This window comes from Halichoeres trimaculatus, unplaced genomic scaffold (assembly GCF_033239565.1).
Source record: "Halichoeres trimaculatus isolate MK-OKI-2021-1 unplaced genomic scaffold, fHalTri1.1 fHalTri1_scaffold_5, whole genome shotgun sequence".
NCBI lineage: Eukaryota > Metazoa > Chordata > Actinopteri > Labriformes > Labridae > Halichoeres > Halichoeres trimaculatus.
The window spans coordinates 17,497,434-17,513,403 of record NW_027437183.1 but is presented as its reverse complement, the minus strand read 5'-3'; the positions used below and the strand labels follow the sequence as shown (position 1 = coordinate 17,513,403).

Sequence of the window (15,970 nt, the reverse complement as noted above, 5' to 3'; positions counted from 1 at the left end):
CCAACAGGTATGGGTGTGTCATTCCATTATCCAGAAGTGATGCAGAGATAAAACAAAAGTCTGTAGAAAATGTTTAATCATTTTTCAGGAAGTGACAGAGAAAGGTTGGGGCTTTGTGTCAAGTTTCATTCTTTGAGGCTTTAATAACTAAAATGAGCCAGTTAAGTCGAACAACATGATTAAAAACAACTTTTGTAAAACTTCCACATAATATGTAAAGTCACACACAGTTTATGAATGAAGTATCCCAAAAGAATCAATTATTTTCCCAAATGAAGACGCGTCAAACCCACATAATAAAACTGACAGTGTTCACAATAATATTGCAAACAGCCCGGAGAGGTGTCTCTATATCATTTTTGGGTAAATAGCACCTCAAAGACAAATAAATATACATACAAACACTGAAGGAAAGGCAGTACATGGTGCTGGTTATCAAAATAGACTGGAGTTACAAGAGTTACTGACGATATGAGGAGTTCATCGACAGCTAAGAAACATACATCAGTGCTATGAAAAACTGAACAGCACACAATTCAGAATAAACTGGTTTTCAAAGTATGTAAATCCCATTTAACTGTTTTTATAAATATAACCACTTAACAATGATTAAATTTCATAAAAACAAACGTCTGATAGTAGAAAGAATATTTGGAAGCAGGAGCCAGTTTAAAGCTGGTACTGATATAAAAATATTCACTTGACTTGACTGAAATGCCCGTGGGTTTTCACAGCATAGGTTGATGTATTGCTATAGATTGGACCTTCTTCAATCTGTTTTTGAAATCAAGACAGACTTCAGGACGGTGTAGTGTGATCTGAGGAGCAAAATGACAACGGGCCTTATCCCTTTGACAAAGCCTGATGGCTTCATCTGTGAATTTTGGAGGCAAATGAAAAACTCTCAAGCTCTTGTGTGAAGGTTAGACATGACTGTGCTTCAAAAATTCACATTCGGAGATCAAACAGTAACAATCACAGCTTTTCCTGTACCTACATTTTTTTCTTTGAAATCATGAGATGAAAAAAGTTGGCAGTGATCTCTGCTACATTAAAAATTACACCCTCCAATTAGAAAAGAGTAACACCGGATTATTTGGTGGATACACATCTAGTTAAAAAGCCCCTGAATCCACTTTCAACAACTGATAGACTGTGGCATACAGGCTGCTTTTCACAAAAAGTTCCAGCAAGATGCAGGCACATATGTTTCAACAGTCTCAAGTTAACTCAGGGTCAGAGGTCGTATTCTGCTGCACACTGCTGGAGGTACCACTCGTATAGTTTCCCCTGTGGAGTAAAATCAACTTTGTGAGATGTTTCAGAAATTGCTGCTTCAACCACACTGAACATAAGCACAGCTTGCACTTCTTTACTAAACAGCCACAACAGGAAAATATGAAAAACTAACCTTCTTTGTTTTGACAACATCCTGGAGATATTCGCTGTACTCTGCCATCACCTTCTTCTCCTTCTTCGTCAGAGTTTTATTCCTTCGGCTGAAATTGAAAAGCATCAGAAGAACTTTCACAGAGAAATTCAGACATCACTTCTTGTGTTTCACAGACAGTGTGATTGTGTCAGAAATGTCACAGGGACAGCATTCGCTAACAGTTAAGAATATGCATTGGCTACTGTTTACAGTAATGTCACTACAATCAAACTGATCACAAAGATTTTTCATAATCACTTTCCTCTGTGTGCACTTACAAGATAAATAAATAATGTACAATACAGTTTCAATATAACGACATAGTTCTATTCTGTCAACCCACAGACACCCGTCCACAGACAGGAGTAACAGAAAACATTACAGAGCGAGGTTAGCTCTGTCTGCTGTTTTTTGTCTAATTTGGAAAATCACAAACATTGAATGTGTGTCTATTTAAAGCATCAGATATGACAAAAATGAATTAGATACATGAAAAAATACCTCATTCTTAATTTTAATTTCAATTTCATTGCTGAGTTTGCTTTACCAGCACTTTCTTTCTCTTAATGCTATCTGGATGTTTATAAGACAGCTGCTTGCTCTCTCTTAACTCTATTTAGAGCAGCTTCTGGTTGAAACTTTGAGTGTATATTGTTTTGGGTTTATTTTTTCAATCGGCTGTGATGATTTTTAATGCTGTCAAATGTAAAATTAATAGATATTGCAACCTTTACAAAGCTTGTGGTTCTGAAAAAAATAAAAATTTTGACTTCCTCATCAGACACCCAAACTGTAAGCGTACAACTGTGGATATGTTAAGAAGAAACAAAACACAAACACATCTTTAGAAAACTGAAAATACTCTTTTTGAAGTAATCTCTTTCTTTCTTAAACAGTTACAGTTACTGATGTTGAGTATTAAATGTCAAGTATCCAGATCCTGATATGAATCAAATGGAAATTGATGTCAGGGCTGGATTCACAAAACTTTTCTTCAATATTTAATTTTACTGGGGTGGCAGTATGGTTAGGTTGCTCAATCACCTCAGGTTTGAATCAAACCTGTGGCCCCTTTCCCCCACTCTCTCGCTGCATTTCCTGCTCTATCCACTGTCCTGACTTTTTAAAATAAAGGCATAAAAGCCTGAAAAATAATAGATACCTTTAATTTCTCAATGATTCAACTGATCATTTCTTTATCCCTTGAACTGGAAGAGAAAAGAAAGTAGCCAGAGTTTCCTATATTCTAAAATGATGTCTTTGAACTTCTTTCTTATGTAATCAACAGTTCAAAAGATACACAGTTTAACCTGGATAAAGAAGATCATCGCACAAGCCAAACTATTTTTGGCGCTGTTTACATAAAAGTGACTTATATAAGTAACCTTTTTTAACACATCTGCAGATTAATTCTCCTTAAGTCAGCTTAAAACAAAATAAACTGTTTCAGAGTGACTTTGTGAATGTTGGTACCATATATTTGAAATACTTACCCTGCAAAATACTTTGCTAGGAAAAGCAGGAGGTAGCAAAAAGCCCCAAAGATGATTACAAACACAACTTGTCCGTCTTCTGGTATCCATTCCCACAAATACATCACGATCCCCTGTGAGACAGACATCCATGGCGTCAGGAATATTTAAGTATAGGATTTAATAATAGTCTTCTTTGATGTTATCTGTAGTTTATATGAATACCGCCTGTGTGACTCACTGTGAGGATGGAGACGGTCCGAGCCGGCCCTTCGCCCAGCAGCTCATCTAGCTGCTCTGTTGAGATGGTGTTTACAATAAAGCTGAGGATGAAGAGGGCAGGGAGGATGATACCCAGAGCGCCACACAGGAACGAGTGAAGACGGACACTTTTGTTGTACGCTGCATCAGCTCTGTGAGCACACAATGAAATCTGGCTCTAATATCACTTTTTTCTGCAGGGTGTAATATCTGCTGACTCTTATCTCTTTGGTTTGATCATGATAAGGTTTATTTGCAGGTGGCATCCTGCAGACGAGTAAAGCAGCTCCAGCTGTAATTTCAACACAGTGACTCATGTTATGCTGTGGGATGGGAGTCAAACCTGTCCTTCTCCAGTCTGCTGCTGATGGTGGAACAGATCAGGTCACAGTCTTTCTCCAGCTGGTCCAAAGTCTTCTGGACGGCCTGGTTGATGGTCTTCTCGATGGTCTGACAAACTCCATCAATCTGGTTCACACAGCGGCTTGGCTGGGCAAAAAAAGGAAGAGTGCAACATTATTACTATTTTTTAACATAGCCTATGTTACTTAAGCCTATAGATTCAACCTGAAAAGACTCATACAGACGGCGTGAGTCGTTTTGTCTCAGGCTGGAAGGTGTGATACAGATTCAACATCTGATCCATGAACCTAAAATGTAATCCATTAAAAACTTCCTTTTAAAAAACTAATTTCTGACAAAAAAACTAAGCGGAATACTAGACATGCAATGATCGATGGGTGCTGATTTCCTTAATTTTGGGGGTTCGGTGATCGGCCCATCCTTGCATATGAAACTGATCTTATATACCTCCGGGAAGGTCCGACAGCCAGCCATTGTTGCTTTTTGCTCTGAGACCTAAAACTCGGGACACTTAATTGATTGTTTAAGTTAAAACATTAAGATTTTATTGTTTCACAGGTATTGTTAAATGATTTTCAATGAATTAAGCTTGGAACATTAAAGGTATATGCTGTCAGTTATAAAAAATAAAAATCAGTATTGGCCCAAACCAGTATTGGCAGGTCAGGCTTTTTAAAGATCGGTGATCGGACAGAAAATTATGATTGGTGCACCCCTATGGAATACCATTCTGCCGTATATTTGAACGCATCACAGGCTCTAAGAGGCTTTTTTATTAAGATTATAACCCAATCAAGAATGTAGGATTCTTCAATTTGACTACAGAACTTAAAACTGATGCAGGGTACAAACTGTGAATCAAATCCAATCCCATTACAGACACATTTTGTATGCACCAAAGGTGTATTTTAGCCTAACATGACATTGAGGTATTTGATTTTTTTTAACACTCAGTATGAGGTGACGCTCTTCTGTAGCTTAAGCTTTGGTGATACTGAGTCATGATATGTCTTTGTCATAAAAAAAAACTCACCAGGAAGAAAAAAACTGCTGCATCACTGTTGGGATGATTTTGTGAATATGTTTTGTGAGTATGCATCTCAAAGAGAAAAGCCTCAACAACAAATAAGAGCAGTTCTGACTGACAACCCAGGTCACTGAGCAGGAAGCGAAGCCACACTCACCTAACCAAGATAGATTAATAGACTGCAGAAATGCACAAATCTACCATCAGTGGAGGAGCTTTGCAGCTGTAGATTACAAGGAGGTACAGTAATAACTCAAGACTGAGGCTGAAAATGTCAAAAGTGGCTGATCAGGGGGCATGGTTTATGACCCCCCCTGTCCCCCACCTTTGAGCAGATAATACCTCAGTCACCTCAGTGCAAAATTAATCATCCTGTTCCAGCTTTCAGAGGCCACCAGGAAACCCAGATTGGAAAATTTACATTCAAGAATAATCAATGGTTGTTAAACCCAGAGGGGAGGATTGAGCTTTAAATCTAGTCCTGTCCAGACTCTGAATTGTGAAAGTAAAACACTTGATAAAAACAACAGTAAAGATACTGTAAGATAGGTAGCAATACATTTTGTTTATCATGGTTCACCAAAGGGAAGTTGCTGGATTTGATTCTCAAAGATTCAAGTAGGAGACGGGTGACATATTGATCCTCAGTTATATCAGGGTAGTTATTGTTAGTGATTTGTAGAAGTCACTCAAATAACTGAGATGTGCATAACGATATGCAGATCCTGTTTCCCCCTAGAAAAATGGATTTCAGCCATCACAACAAACCAAATGTGCAATGCCCAAACACTGTCTGAAGCAAATTTCTAATCAATCCTCATCCTACTACCTGCCCATCCCAGAAAACAAAGCAAACACTCTCACCTTCTGTGGGTTGGGGATGTATATCGTAGGCATCTCAAAACCACATTTGTTAAGACCTGGACGGCGACACAGTTCCTGGACGATCTGCATCATGACCCTCTGCAGAAAAAAAACAAACATTATTCATTTTTCTCAGGATTATCAAACTTTCCTGGGTATGAAATCAATCAAAAGGTATTTATAAAGAAACACGTCAATGGGACTTACCTGTCTGTCTGTTTCCTTCCCTGCTTCATCTGCCTTACTGAGGTAGAAGAGCAGCTTGTCTCCACATTTTTCACTCAGCTTTTCTACGATGTTGAGCGTGCGCTTGCAGAGTGCCTGACCCATTGGGTCAAAGAAGACAAATACCAGATCTGACTGTTCCCCTGTACAGAAATACAGCTGTGATAGGAACCCTGCAGCTATAGAGTAGGAAGTTGGACTTGAAGATGCAAACACATACCCAGCCAGGTGATGGCGCTGTTAACATCAAATGGGTAGACCATGTCCCCGTCCACCAAACCAGGTGTGTCCACAAACGTCACCAAACTGAACTTCTTCTGCTTGGAGGTGGAGATCTCAGCAGACAGATAGTCCATAACACCTGGAATATAGACGCATACACATTGTGTGTGCAGTTGCCTCCCTCGGGATGAATTTATAAAAAGAACTCACTGATGATGAAATAAAAGCTGAGTCCCTGCAGGAAGCTGTCACCTCTAATGACTGTATTACTGTGTTTACTGGTAGCCGCAGTGCGGTCAATACATGAACCCCTGAGGGAGGACGGTGACACCAAAGATCAAGAAGACTTTCAACTGCTTTGGCCCTTTCAGGCTTTCAATTAAAAAGAATGTGCTTTTGTTCAAATGGGAAAATGTTCAAAATAATTCTGCATACAAAAGCTGTTATATCTGATTTTGTGAATGCATTGACACATCTGAGAAAAACTTTCCGCAGGCCACACCCACATAGTTTGCAGGTCAAGTCACAGTTTTTTTGACTGTCCCTTCTGTGCAGCAATTTGCGGTTTTGGTTGCACACAACAGCTCTTCAACTGGCAGCTTTAGCGTGGGGCGTGGGACATAAAGCTAGCCAGTGAAGAACGACTGTGAGGCAACGCATTGTGCGGTTACGATAGTCCACCACAACCACCACACACAAGTACCCCAAAATGCTGTAAGAGCACCAGAGCAACGTCACTGTTCAGTCATACTCCAACTATTGTCAAAATGAACCTCACTCACATCCACCAAACCAAGCCAAAGGTCTCTCCCACACACACATACGAGCCTGAGATGACACTGAGGCTGTTTCATAGGAGGAGGCAGGTGTTAACAGGCAGCACAAATCACATCCTTGTGCTGCAGCGAGCGGGGCTGCTGCTACTGGGCCACATTAGCATTCCCTTTTGTTTCTCTTACATCAGCATGGACACAGTATCAGTGCATCTGCATCCTATAACACGTCCTAGGAGTGAATTCCCATAGTATTCAAGTGTCGCAAAAAAATACAAATATTGCATTTAATCTGTTGAGGCTGCTGAACTATACTTCCCCCCTGCAACAAAACATGCTAGACTGTTTTAAAAGTGAATCAATCACCCTAGATTTGCGCATGTTCCACGCTTAAGTTTGCAAAAAAAGAAAAAGTCTGAGTCTTCTGTGAAAGGCATCAAGAAAACAAGAGCGACACTCCCCTTTGAGTGCTAAGTTCCTCAAGTGGCAGTAACTGAGAAGACTACACTGAAGATCTTATGTATGGGGAAAGGGCAAAGGCTGCCATAACACTGCATCAACCAACACTAAAAAGGACTTGTTGGACAAAATAGTTCAAACAGAATGCAGCACATACACACAAAGTTAGACTGCAACGAAAGCAGCCAGATTTTACATAAACGAGCCATGTCACCTTTTATAAACACTTTCAATTCTCATGCAACATTAAGTCTGACCTCTCAACAACAGGTTGCAAACAAAAAGAAAAACATCCCACATCCAAGCCTGACACAACATTAAAAAGTGTCTCGATGCACATCCCAAAGGAGAACAAACTGTAACATCAGCATCTACTCCCACATAAGGATATACGCTGCTTTTCTGATGAGTCATCTTCAGCTGTTGTCACAGGTAAACAAATGCCTAATGCAGTGGATTTCCAGAGGTGGAGATTAAGTTGAATAAAAAGATTTCCATATCGGTTGTGTTGTGTGAGGCTCTGGCCTGCAGGGTGGAGCTGCTGCTGCTGCTGCTGCTGCTGCTGCTGCTGAAGCCGGGCTGTGGCGTCTCTAACGGCTGTGACATTTCTCAGCAGCTCCTCCTGACTCCACTGCACTGCTGTCGATGGGGCGTGTGACTCACAAGCCATACAGTGAACGCTCTGGTCCGCACCCTGTGAACCCTCGCTCTCCACACACTCGCTGTCAACGCACGCACATACATTACCCCCCCTCCCTTTCCCATCACACAGCCCCTACCCACCAGCACCACCACTGATGCTCCAAATCAGACAGCAGGCACGCCCAGACTCTTCTGCACAACCACCTCAATATCCAGAAGCTTCAGATCACTGTTGCTGCACGGGGAGCTGAGAGCAATTGTCTGAACACAATGTGCTGTGATCACATCTCATTTTCTCCCATGTGAGGGGAATCTCAACCCGCATCACATCTTGGAGAAAGAAGGGCCCAGGAGTCTGATTTATAAAGTAAAAACTTGACACGTCAAAGCATGACTCAGTGTTGAGTCATCAGCGTGAAACACCTGAACTCAACCTTGCACTTTAAAAAAAGGCCTTATGTGTGAAAACATAAATAACTCTTCATGAGCAACACAGTTAATCAGCCACCAATGAGGAGAAATGGACTATTTAAAGGGAGTTGAATATGTAAGGCAAGTAAAAAAGAAACAAATGTCCACTTTTTAAATATTGGCTGAGTATTTAACCAGCTGTTAGACCAGAGTTTTTTTCTTTATTAACTACATTATCATGCTATGACAATTCTAGGGATGGTATTGGTTATTGGTGTATTGGTGCCCCTCAAGGCTTGTTGGTATTAGTAGGAAAAGATCCATGGTGCCGATCCTGGCAATCAGCTCTATGCCTTTTTGTATTTTTAACCAGCGCTCTTTGCTACTTGATTTGAAATGTTGCCTCTGATGCACTTGCTTTGTTTTTCGCTGCATTACCAGTCAACAGAGTACAAAAATTTACATTTGAAAATAATTTGTGTACATTCTGAAGAATTGTTTTGATGGTAAACGTTTAAATATTTTATACTTAAAGTAAATTATAACTTCAGTAATTCCATATACTCCTTTTTTGCTTTTTACTCAAAACATTACCAGTCTTATCCCACAGTAGGGCATGCACATTATTTTTTAACACTGGTATCAGGTCGGTATTAGTATTAGGACCAGAAAAGCTGGATCAGTGCATCCCTAGAAAGTTCCTTTAGAGCCACCAAATTACAACAAACTATTAACACTTGAGTTAGTGATTTTTGTGACTGGCACTGAAATAAATATGTAATGAGTCTAAAGTTTAGATTTCTCATTAGCTCAGTGAAATGTACATTCTGGCACACCAGTTTGATAGAGGCAGCCTCTGTCGCACTGATGTGCACTGCCTAAAATTTTAGCGAAAGCAGTTCCTGACATAATAGCATTCATCTTTTGCTCACTGAGCCTGATGCTGTTTCTTTCTTCTGTTCAAGCTAAATTGTACACTTGATGGTTTCAATGTGCTATCCTTTGTTTTTATAGAAATTATGCTGACAGTGGAAGGAAAGTCGTAACAAAAAACGGATATCTCTGTTTGTACACCAGATTCACTACACATTTGAAAATAGGCTTAATATGTAAATACACAAAAAAACAGCAGAAAAACACTTGTGGCACAAATGAAACATATGAGAGGAGCAGCAGGAACTGGCTCACGTGTTGCTCTTAGTAATATTTGATCCTTTTGAAATTGACTTTTTTCCCAGTATTTTCTGTTACTTTACCCAAGACTGTACGTGTGTTTTGTGAGCTGCCATCGCAGCTGGTGTTACTGGTCACCAGATGCAGGACATGCTACTATCTTTAAAGGATGGAATATATTGACATTTCACTTAGAGGTAGAGACGGGACATCCATGGCTGATCGTTGCTGTTTCTTCAATGATGTTGTTCAAGTGTTGCTCTACCAATCTTTCCTATTCTCTTCCCTCCTTCTCAGCCCTTTGATGTTAACCACGAACCTGACTCTACACCAGGTTTCTCTCCTAGTTCCATCCCCACTGCCACAATTATTAAATCCTCTCTGATGACAGATTATGTCTAGGTCTATGTTGGCCTAACAAAGGGGACAGTCAAGACCTCCTATTTTTCTTAAGAAATGGTGCTCTGAAAATAAAATTTGTCCTATTACTTTAGTTCAATATGTAAATATTTTTGAGAGGGCAGTTTATTAACTGCTACACATTTCTGCACCACATCCTTTAAATTTGTCAGAATTTACATCTTGAAGTTGATAAGTTCAATATACTGACAGGGTTTTGATCATAAGTATGATGAAATATAAAGAAGTAAATACAATCATTTATAAGATGAAATGTTCCTATCTTTGTTTTTATTTTTTTACATTTTTAAATTGTTATCAAAAATTCTGATGAATACTTCAGCTTAAATTTTCCAGCCTGATCTTACAATCTGGTGACCATAAGACCTTTTGGCATGCTATAAGTTGTTACTAAAACAAGTTCTTGTTTAAATTTAGGTAAATAGTGAACAGTTTCACAGAAAAGCCCAAAGTTCTGGAGATCCAAGACAAAAAGAATGTTCTGGTGTATTTCAGAGCAAAAATGCCTGAAGGATCCACCAATCTTCATTCTCCAGCCAAGAGATCCCAGCACACAGAACATAGCAGTATAGTGTGTATGGTTCAGTTGGGATTGGATTGTGATATTTCTGCCCTGTAGTTTGCTCACATTTCTGCACTAAAAAGCTGATTATATAAGTTTAGATTTTAGCTTGCTTAAACTGCAGAGCAGATCATGAATGAAATGTTAGTTTATGTTAGGGATACTTCTCTCAAGAAACACATGTTTGTTTCTGCAGCTGTTTTGAGTGAGTCTGTAATGTATCAAATTAGATACTGAGCCCAAAATATATAGACACAGAATCCACATGAAGACTCATCTCAACAAATAACGGATACAATGTTCTCTGAGCAGTAATTTTCTATACCAGCCAATGACAATCGTGCACTTCTCCAAAAGCACTTCTATGTGTCTGATGCTTTAACATGAAGAAAGGACTTACCTTTAAATTCAAGGAGTGGTCGAAAGTGAGGGTAGAGATGGAGCGTTGCATTTCCCTGTAAAAGAGTCACAGAACAAAGACAGTGTGTTAATAGCATGATGAGAAAAATGTAAATGTGCAGTGAGTCTCTGCTACAACACGGCTCTCTGGTTTCTTGCGACTTTGCAGTCAAGTCTTTCACCAGCTGCAGCTCAATGTGCGTTCTTTAAGCTTTTCCTGTACGTAGGAGATAATCCTTCCGCTCTGCAGTCCTTCACTGCAAATATATTATTCATCTTCATCACCTTCAGCACAGCAGGAGAGGAGAACAGAGGCAGAGGATGAGATGAGCTAGAGAGACAGGTGTCTCTAGAGCTTGCTTATATGCTGCAAAGACGCCCCCTGTTCTGTGTGTGTGTGTGTGTGTGTGTGTGTGTGTGTGTGTGTGTGTGTGTGTGTGTGTGTGTGTGTGTGTGTGTGTGTGTGTGTATACTCAAAGCTCCTCATTGGAGCAGCATGCGGAATCAAGAATCGCTGCCGACAGAGGGGGCGCCCTGCATGAAAGCTGACATCAGATGTACCACTTCATCAACCTTTCTGATGGCGTGGATTTTAACAGCACATATGTATATGAAGTCACACATTCAACTAAATATGAAACACTGACAGAATCCTCACATTAGTTAGATATAGACATAAACTACAAATGTTTTTACATGATGCACAAAAAACAAGAATGTTTTTCTCTCATTCACAATAAATATCAAGTCTGTTCATATGGGAATATTGCCTTTCTTACCGTCAATGATTCTCTTTTACGACCACTTGTGACAAACGTGAAGCCCTGAGTTTCGATGGCTACGCCTGCTTTCTGTATGTGCTCCTCAACATACCTGAAATCATAGCAACCCACATTACAGGATTCAGTGTACACTGTTAGCAACTCTGAGCTTGTATTTATAACAGGACAGGCTCCGAAGGAAATAATGTTTCTGCAATTTTTTTAGTCGCAATACATCCATTGCTTGTTGATTAAACCAGTCTACCTAAGTCTACACCTTGAAGAAAAGATTTTGTCTAAAAAGCAACCAAATCCTCAACAACATTCCATCATAAATATAAATCAATTTATCTACTTGTAGTGAGTGGGGTTTAAAGTGGTGTTACAGGATGAATGTGATAAAACTTGTAAGACAATTGCATTGCTTAATTCTGCAACAAGCTTGGCTGACATCTTACATGCTTAACAAAAACTTCACATATTAGCCATTCCCTATCAGATTAGTAAGTTCTCCAATTTATGAAGGCATAATTGTACCCCAGGCACAAAGCAAGTGTGAATTTGACATTTCTGCATCATATGTAACCATCTGTCACGAACACGAGGCACACACTACGAGATACCCTTACAGCCTGCCCACAGATCCCATCTTCAGAGAGATGTTTTACCAGTTAATGAAGGAGCTCTTCCCAGCAGAGTGGTTGCCCATGATCATAACGATTATCTTCTTTCTGGGAGGCAGTAGCCGCACTCCCAAACTGCTGGCAATTTTTACCAGGCCTGAAAACACACACACACACACACACACACACACACACACACACACACACACACACACACACACACACACACACACACACACCAGAGAAAAAAAAAACAAGTTATTTCAACATGCAACAGTCTAAGTGCCACAAAGAAACAGGAAGAAAACTACCAAGTGTGAACAGGAAGTCATTTTTATCTTTATATAGCTATTTCAGAGCTAATGTACATTTAAAAAAAAACTAACTTCAGAAGAGTCATTCACAGTCTTAATGCTGAAGAAGCCGCATGTTTAGATCCTCTAGTTTGTTTACAGTCAGCACCGGGGAACAGACAATCGACAAAAAGAGGACAGGACTGCTGAGTCAGTGACGTCTTGAAACATACCTTTTAAATTAATTTAAGCCTTTAAAATGTTTTTTATTTATTGATCTTGCCCTTGTGTGAGATCATCGGTATTATTATTACTAGTATTATTATTATTATTATTATTATTATTATTATTATTATTATTATTATTATTATTATTATTATTATTATTATTCTCATTAAGGCTTATGCTAGTATATCCTGTGGAGAAGTCAAGTAAGAAATTTGTGCTTATGTCCTTGGTCTCTGGGAGTAACATAACTCAGTGTTATCTACTATTTTAAAATTTTCCCCTTGATCAGATCTCTGAACTTGAAAAATGTTGTAGTGATGAGTTCCAAACTGGTGATAGCCTGAAATTGAAACAACTGTGTTTACGGAAACCTGTATGGTTGGGTGCACTGGTTGATAAGAGCTGAATTATACTATCAGTTTTAAAGCAAATAACTTTTCTATCATGTAGAAGTTTTTGTAGTTCGTTCCATCACATTTGTGAAGCTCTAGATTTAAGTGTTAAAATGTGACTGTGGTTATAAGTGAGCTAAGGAATGTAGCTGAAAAATAAACAAGCTTTTGTCACACTTTTTTCTTTACCTGAATTGAATATAACGAAACTGCAACTAAAGACTGTGTCTATGATTTATCAACAATTTTGAAGCCATAAACCTTCTTAGAAAGTTTTCATGACTGGTAACATCTCATAGTCTGAATTTTGTCTACAGCCTCAAGATTTTTTTAAGGAGTGTCAAAAAGGGTGAAGGAACCATTAAGTATTGAGCCACTGCTCAAGTTCTAAATAATCGTTCAACCAACTTAATGGTATAGCTTTACGTGTAATCGTTGGTTTGAGACTTTGACATGTCTTTGAGAAGCACCTCAAAATGTGAAGCTTGCAAATGCCAGAAGAAGTGAACCTCACACTTCAGTAGAAGAACTGCTGTGAACCTTTCAAATACTGATCTAACAGCACATTAAAGAAAGAAGTGGATGGTTCAGTTCAAGCCCTCTGTGCTGAACGGTTTTTCAACAGGTTGTTGAGGTGTTACTTGTTGGTTTTGGGCGCTGCCCTGCAGCAGGCAGCCGACAGAGCAGACTCACAGTGTTCATTGTCAACAGAAGACTGACATTAAGTGACAGCTGCCACATACCACCACCTACTATTCACCTCAAACCTACAATTCCCCAATCTTAAGACTACCTAAAACTTCAGACAAGAACCAAAGTGAAACACAAAGTTATATAACAGTACAACTGTGCGTGCTTGTCCCTGCAGCACGGTCCTGACTGAGCTGTACCGTTGATCCGTTTCTTCTCGGTTGTTTGTTTACCGTTTTCGCTGTCCACATACAGACTGTGGCATTCCTTCAGGATCCTCTCACTCGGTGTGGTGATCGCGGACTCCAGAGGGTTTGCCACTGACCGTGGTTTTCTTCCCGACATTATGACCACCGACCACCAGCAGCCACTCTGCGGTGCCCCAAACCGCCGGGGGAAGCGTTTCAGTGCTGCACATCAGGCGCCTGTAAGGCTGTAGCGCCCTCTTGCGGCCAAACCTTCACAGTGCAATATCGGCATCACGTGATCAGTGTTGTTTCATCAGTTTCACGCCACATTAGAAGTAGAAGTAGTAGAAGAAGATCTGCATCAAATTTGGCAAACTTGTAATCTTGATATGTTTTTAACCTTTGAGTTTTAAAAAAAACCCAAACTTTAAGTTGCCTGGAAAGTAAAATCTCTAAAACTGTATTAGATCACAAAAAATTGAATGCAAGTTAAATTGTGAAGAGCTCTTTTTAACATTTTAAACCTTAAATGAAGTCTGTAAGTGTAAGTATGTAGAATCTGTAGAACCTCAAAGTTAAAGCAGTTTTATTTTTTTGTGTATCTCAGTGTTGTATCTTGTTATTTGTGCTGCTTTTAATCTGTACAGCACTTTGGTCAACTTCATTTGTTTTAAATATGCTCTATAAATAAAGTTTGAGTTTTCAGCTGAACTGCAGAAATCTTCTGTTCAATTTAACGCTCCAAAAAATATGCAAATTTTAAATATTTTAAAAGGTATAGTAGTTGGAAATGTGAAAATTCAAGCACACTTCTCCCAAACATGCTGAATTGTTTGAGCTGTGACATAAATAACAGTTTCACAGCGCCCCTGATGTTGTGTACACTTCACAGCAGGAGCCACAGCAGTTCAGTGAGGCCACTGTCACACACTTCTCTGACATGGGGGGTTTCAGGCACACATTGCAGGGTTTTAGTCCATAGGCTACTGTTTGTGGAATAAATCTTGAACCTATAGCCAAAGTATTTACTGGACAATCAACCAGTGAAATAGGCAAATTCCGCTTAGACACAATGAAACACTCTGTATAAAATGTGAAATATTTCTTACTGTAAGCCACAATTCACTACATGCTTAATATGAAACCAACTGTTCCTATACGTCAAAGGCTAAACTACAGCCCTGCCTTTTAACTTGTCATGGGTTTTTTATGCTTTGTCAGTGAAACAATCGTTTTGTACTCAGAGACCAATATGGCCCCTTCATTTTCTACTTTTATTGCTCTTTTGTCAAAAGTGATGCTGAGCCAATACAGAGATTAATTTACAGATAAACAGAAAAGAAAACATGAAGCCTACCCTAAATTCCCCCAAATTTTTGGACATGTGTTTTTTAGGTAGTGTGGTTCACCTTGTGTACCTCTCTAAGTTGTACAGTGGCCCTGAAATGCAAACCACAATCACTGCAAGAAAACACAGCAACTAATACTGAGAATACTAACACAAAAAAGAAAGCATGAAAAGCATGTTTGTTTTCTCTTATTTGTTTTCATGCTCTCTTTGTTGTTTTATTCTTTATTTTTTGTGTCCATTTTTGTTTGTGTATTCTTTTTTGCAAATTTTTCTCTTATGTTATTGTTTCTTTTGAAATATTAATATTATTGCCATTTGAGGCACTGCCAACCCCTTTTACCATGAAAGCTTTTTATTTTAGGAATTTAGAGTCAGAACCACAAAAGAGGGATTAACTTCAGCAATCCTTAGATTACAGTAAAAAGCCAACCCCAAAGCCCAAATGGTTTTTATTCTTTTTACATGACTTTGGAAAGCTTTTCTCATTTTGCGTCATGAAGTGCCCAGTGGAGTGGAAAGTAACTTCCCAGTTTTGTTAAAACAGCACTTAACTCACTGTCAAACACATCTGCACAGCTTCTCTTTAAGACCTTTGGTTTTTTGTTCATACCGGAAAAAAAGGAGTGTATACATTAAATAAAAAGGGAAACACAAAGACAAGTGAAATCCAGAGTTTGGATGAAAAGAGATCTGAGAGCAAGCAAGCGAAGGCATGCAGAGTTAATTAGCACATGAAAGA

At 39.2% G+C, this 15,970-nt stretch overlaps 1 protein-coding gene across 1 annotated transcript; it reads right to left on the bottom strand.

The window, feature by feature from the left end:
- Window positions 1–53: 53 nt before the first annotated feature.
- On the bottom strand, window positions 54–14,147 carry LOC141790291 (uncharacterized). Its single transcript, XM_074670060.1, has 12 exons — window positions 13,926–14,147; window positions 12,135–12,246; window positions 11,485–11,578; window positions 10,707–10,761; window positions 5,865–6,005; window positions 5,627–5,787; window positions 5,420–5,518; window positions 3,509–3,654; window positions 3,146–3,317; window positions 2,926–3,038; window positions 1,412–1,499; window positions 54–1,290 (listed from the first exon to the last, which is right to left on the bottom strand). Exons 1-12 carry the CDS (start codon window positions 14,035–14,037, stop codon window positions 1,237–1,239), a joined length of 1,347 nt encoding a protein of 448 aa, XP_074526161.1. The 5' UTR covers window positions 14,038–14,147; the 3' UTR covers window positions 54–1,236.
- Window positions 14,148–15,970: the final 1,823 nt, after the last annotated feature.

Coding starts and splice junctions, on each gene's coding strand:
- LOC141790291 (XM_074670060.1), bottom strand. CDS start 14,037: ATGTCGGGAAGAAAACCACGGTCAGTGGCAAACCCTCTGGAGTCCGCG. Junction 10,762..11,484: donor GTAAAAGAGAATCATTGACG/GTAAGAAAGGCA, acceptor ACTCTTTTACAG/GGAAATGCAACGCTCCATCT. Junction 3,655..5,419: donor ACATCCCCAACCCACAGAAG/GTGAGAGTGTTT, acceptor TTTTTTGCCCAG/CCAAGCCGCTGTGTGAACCA.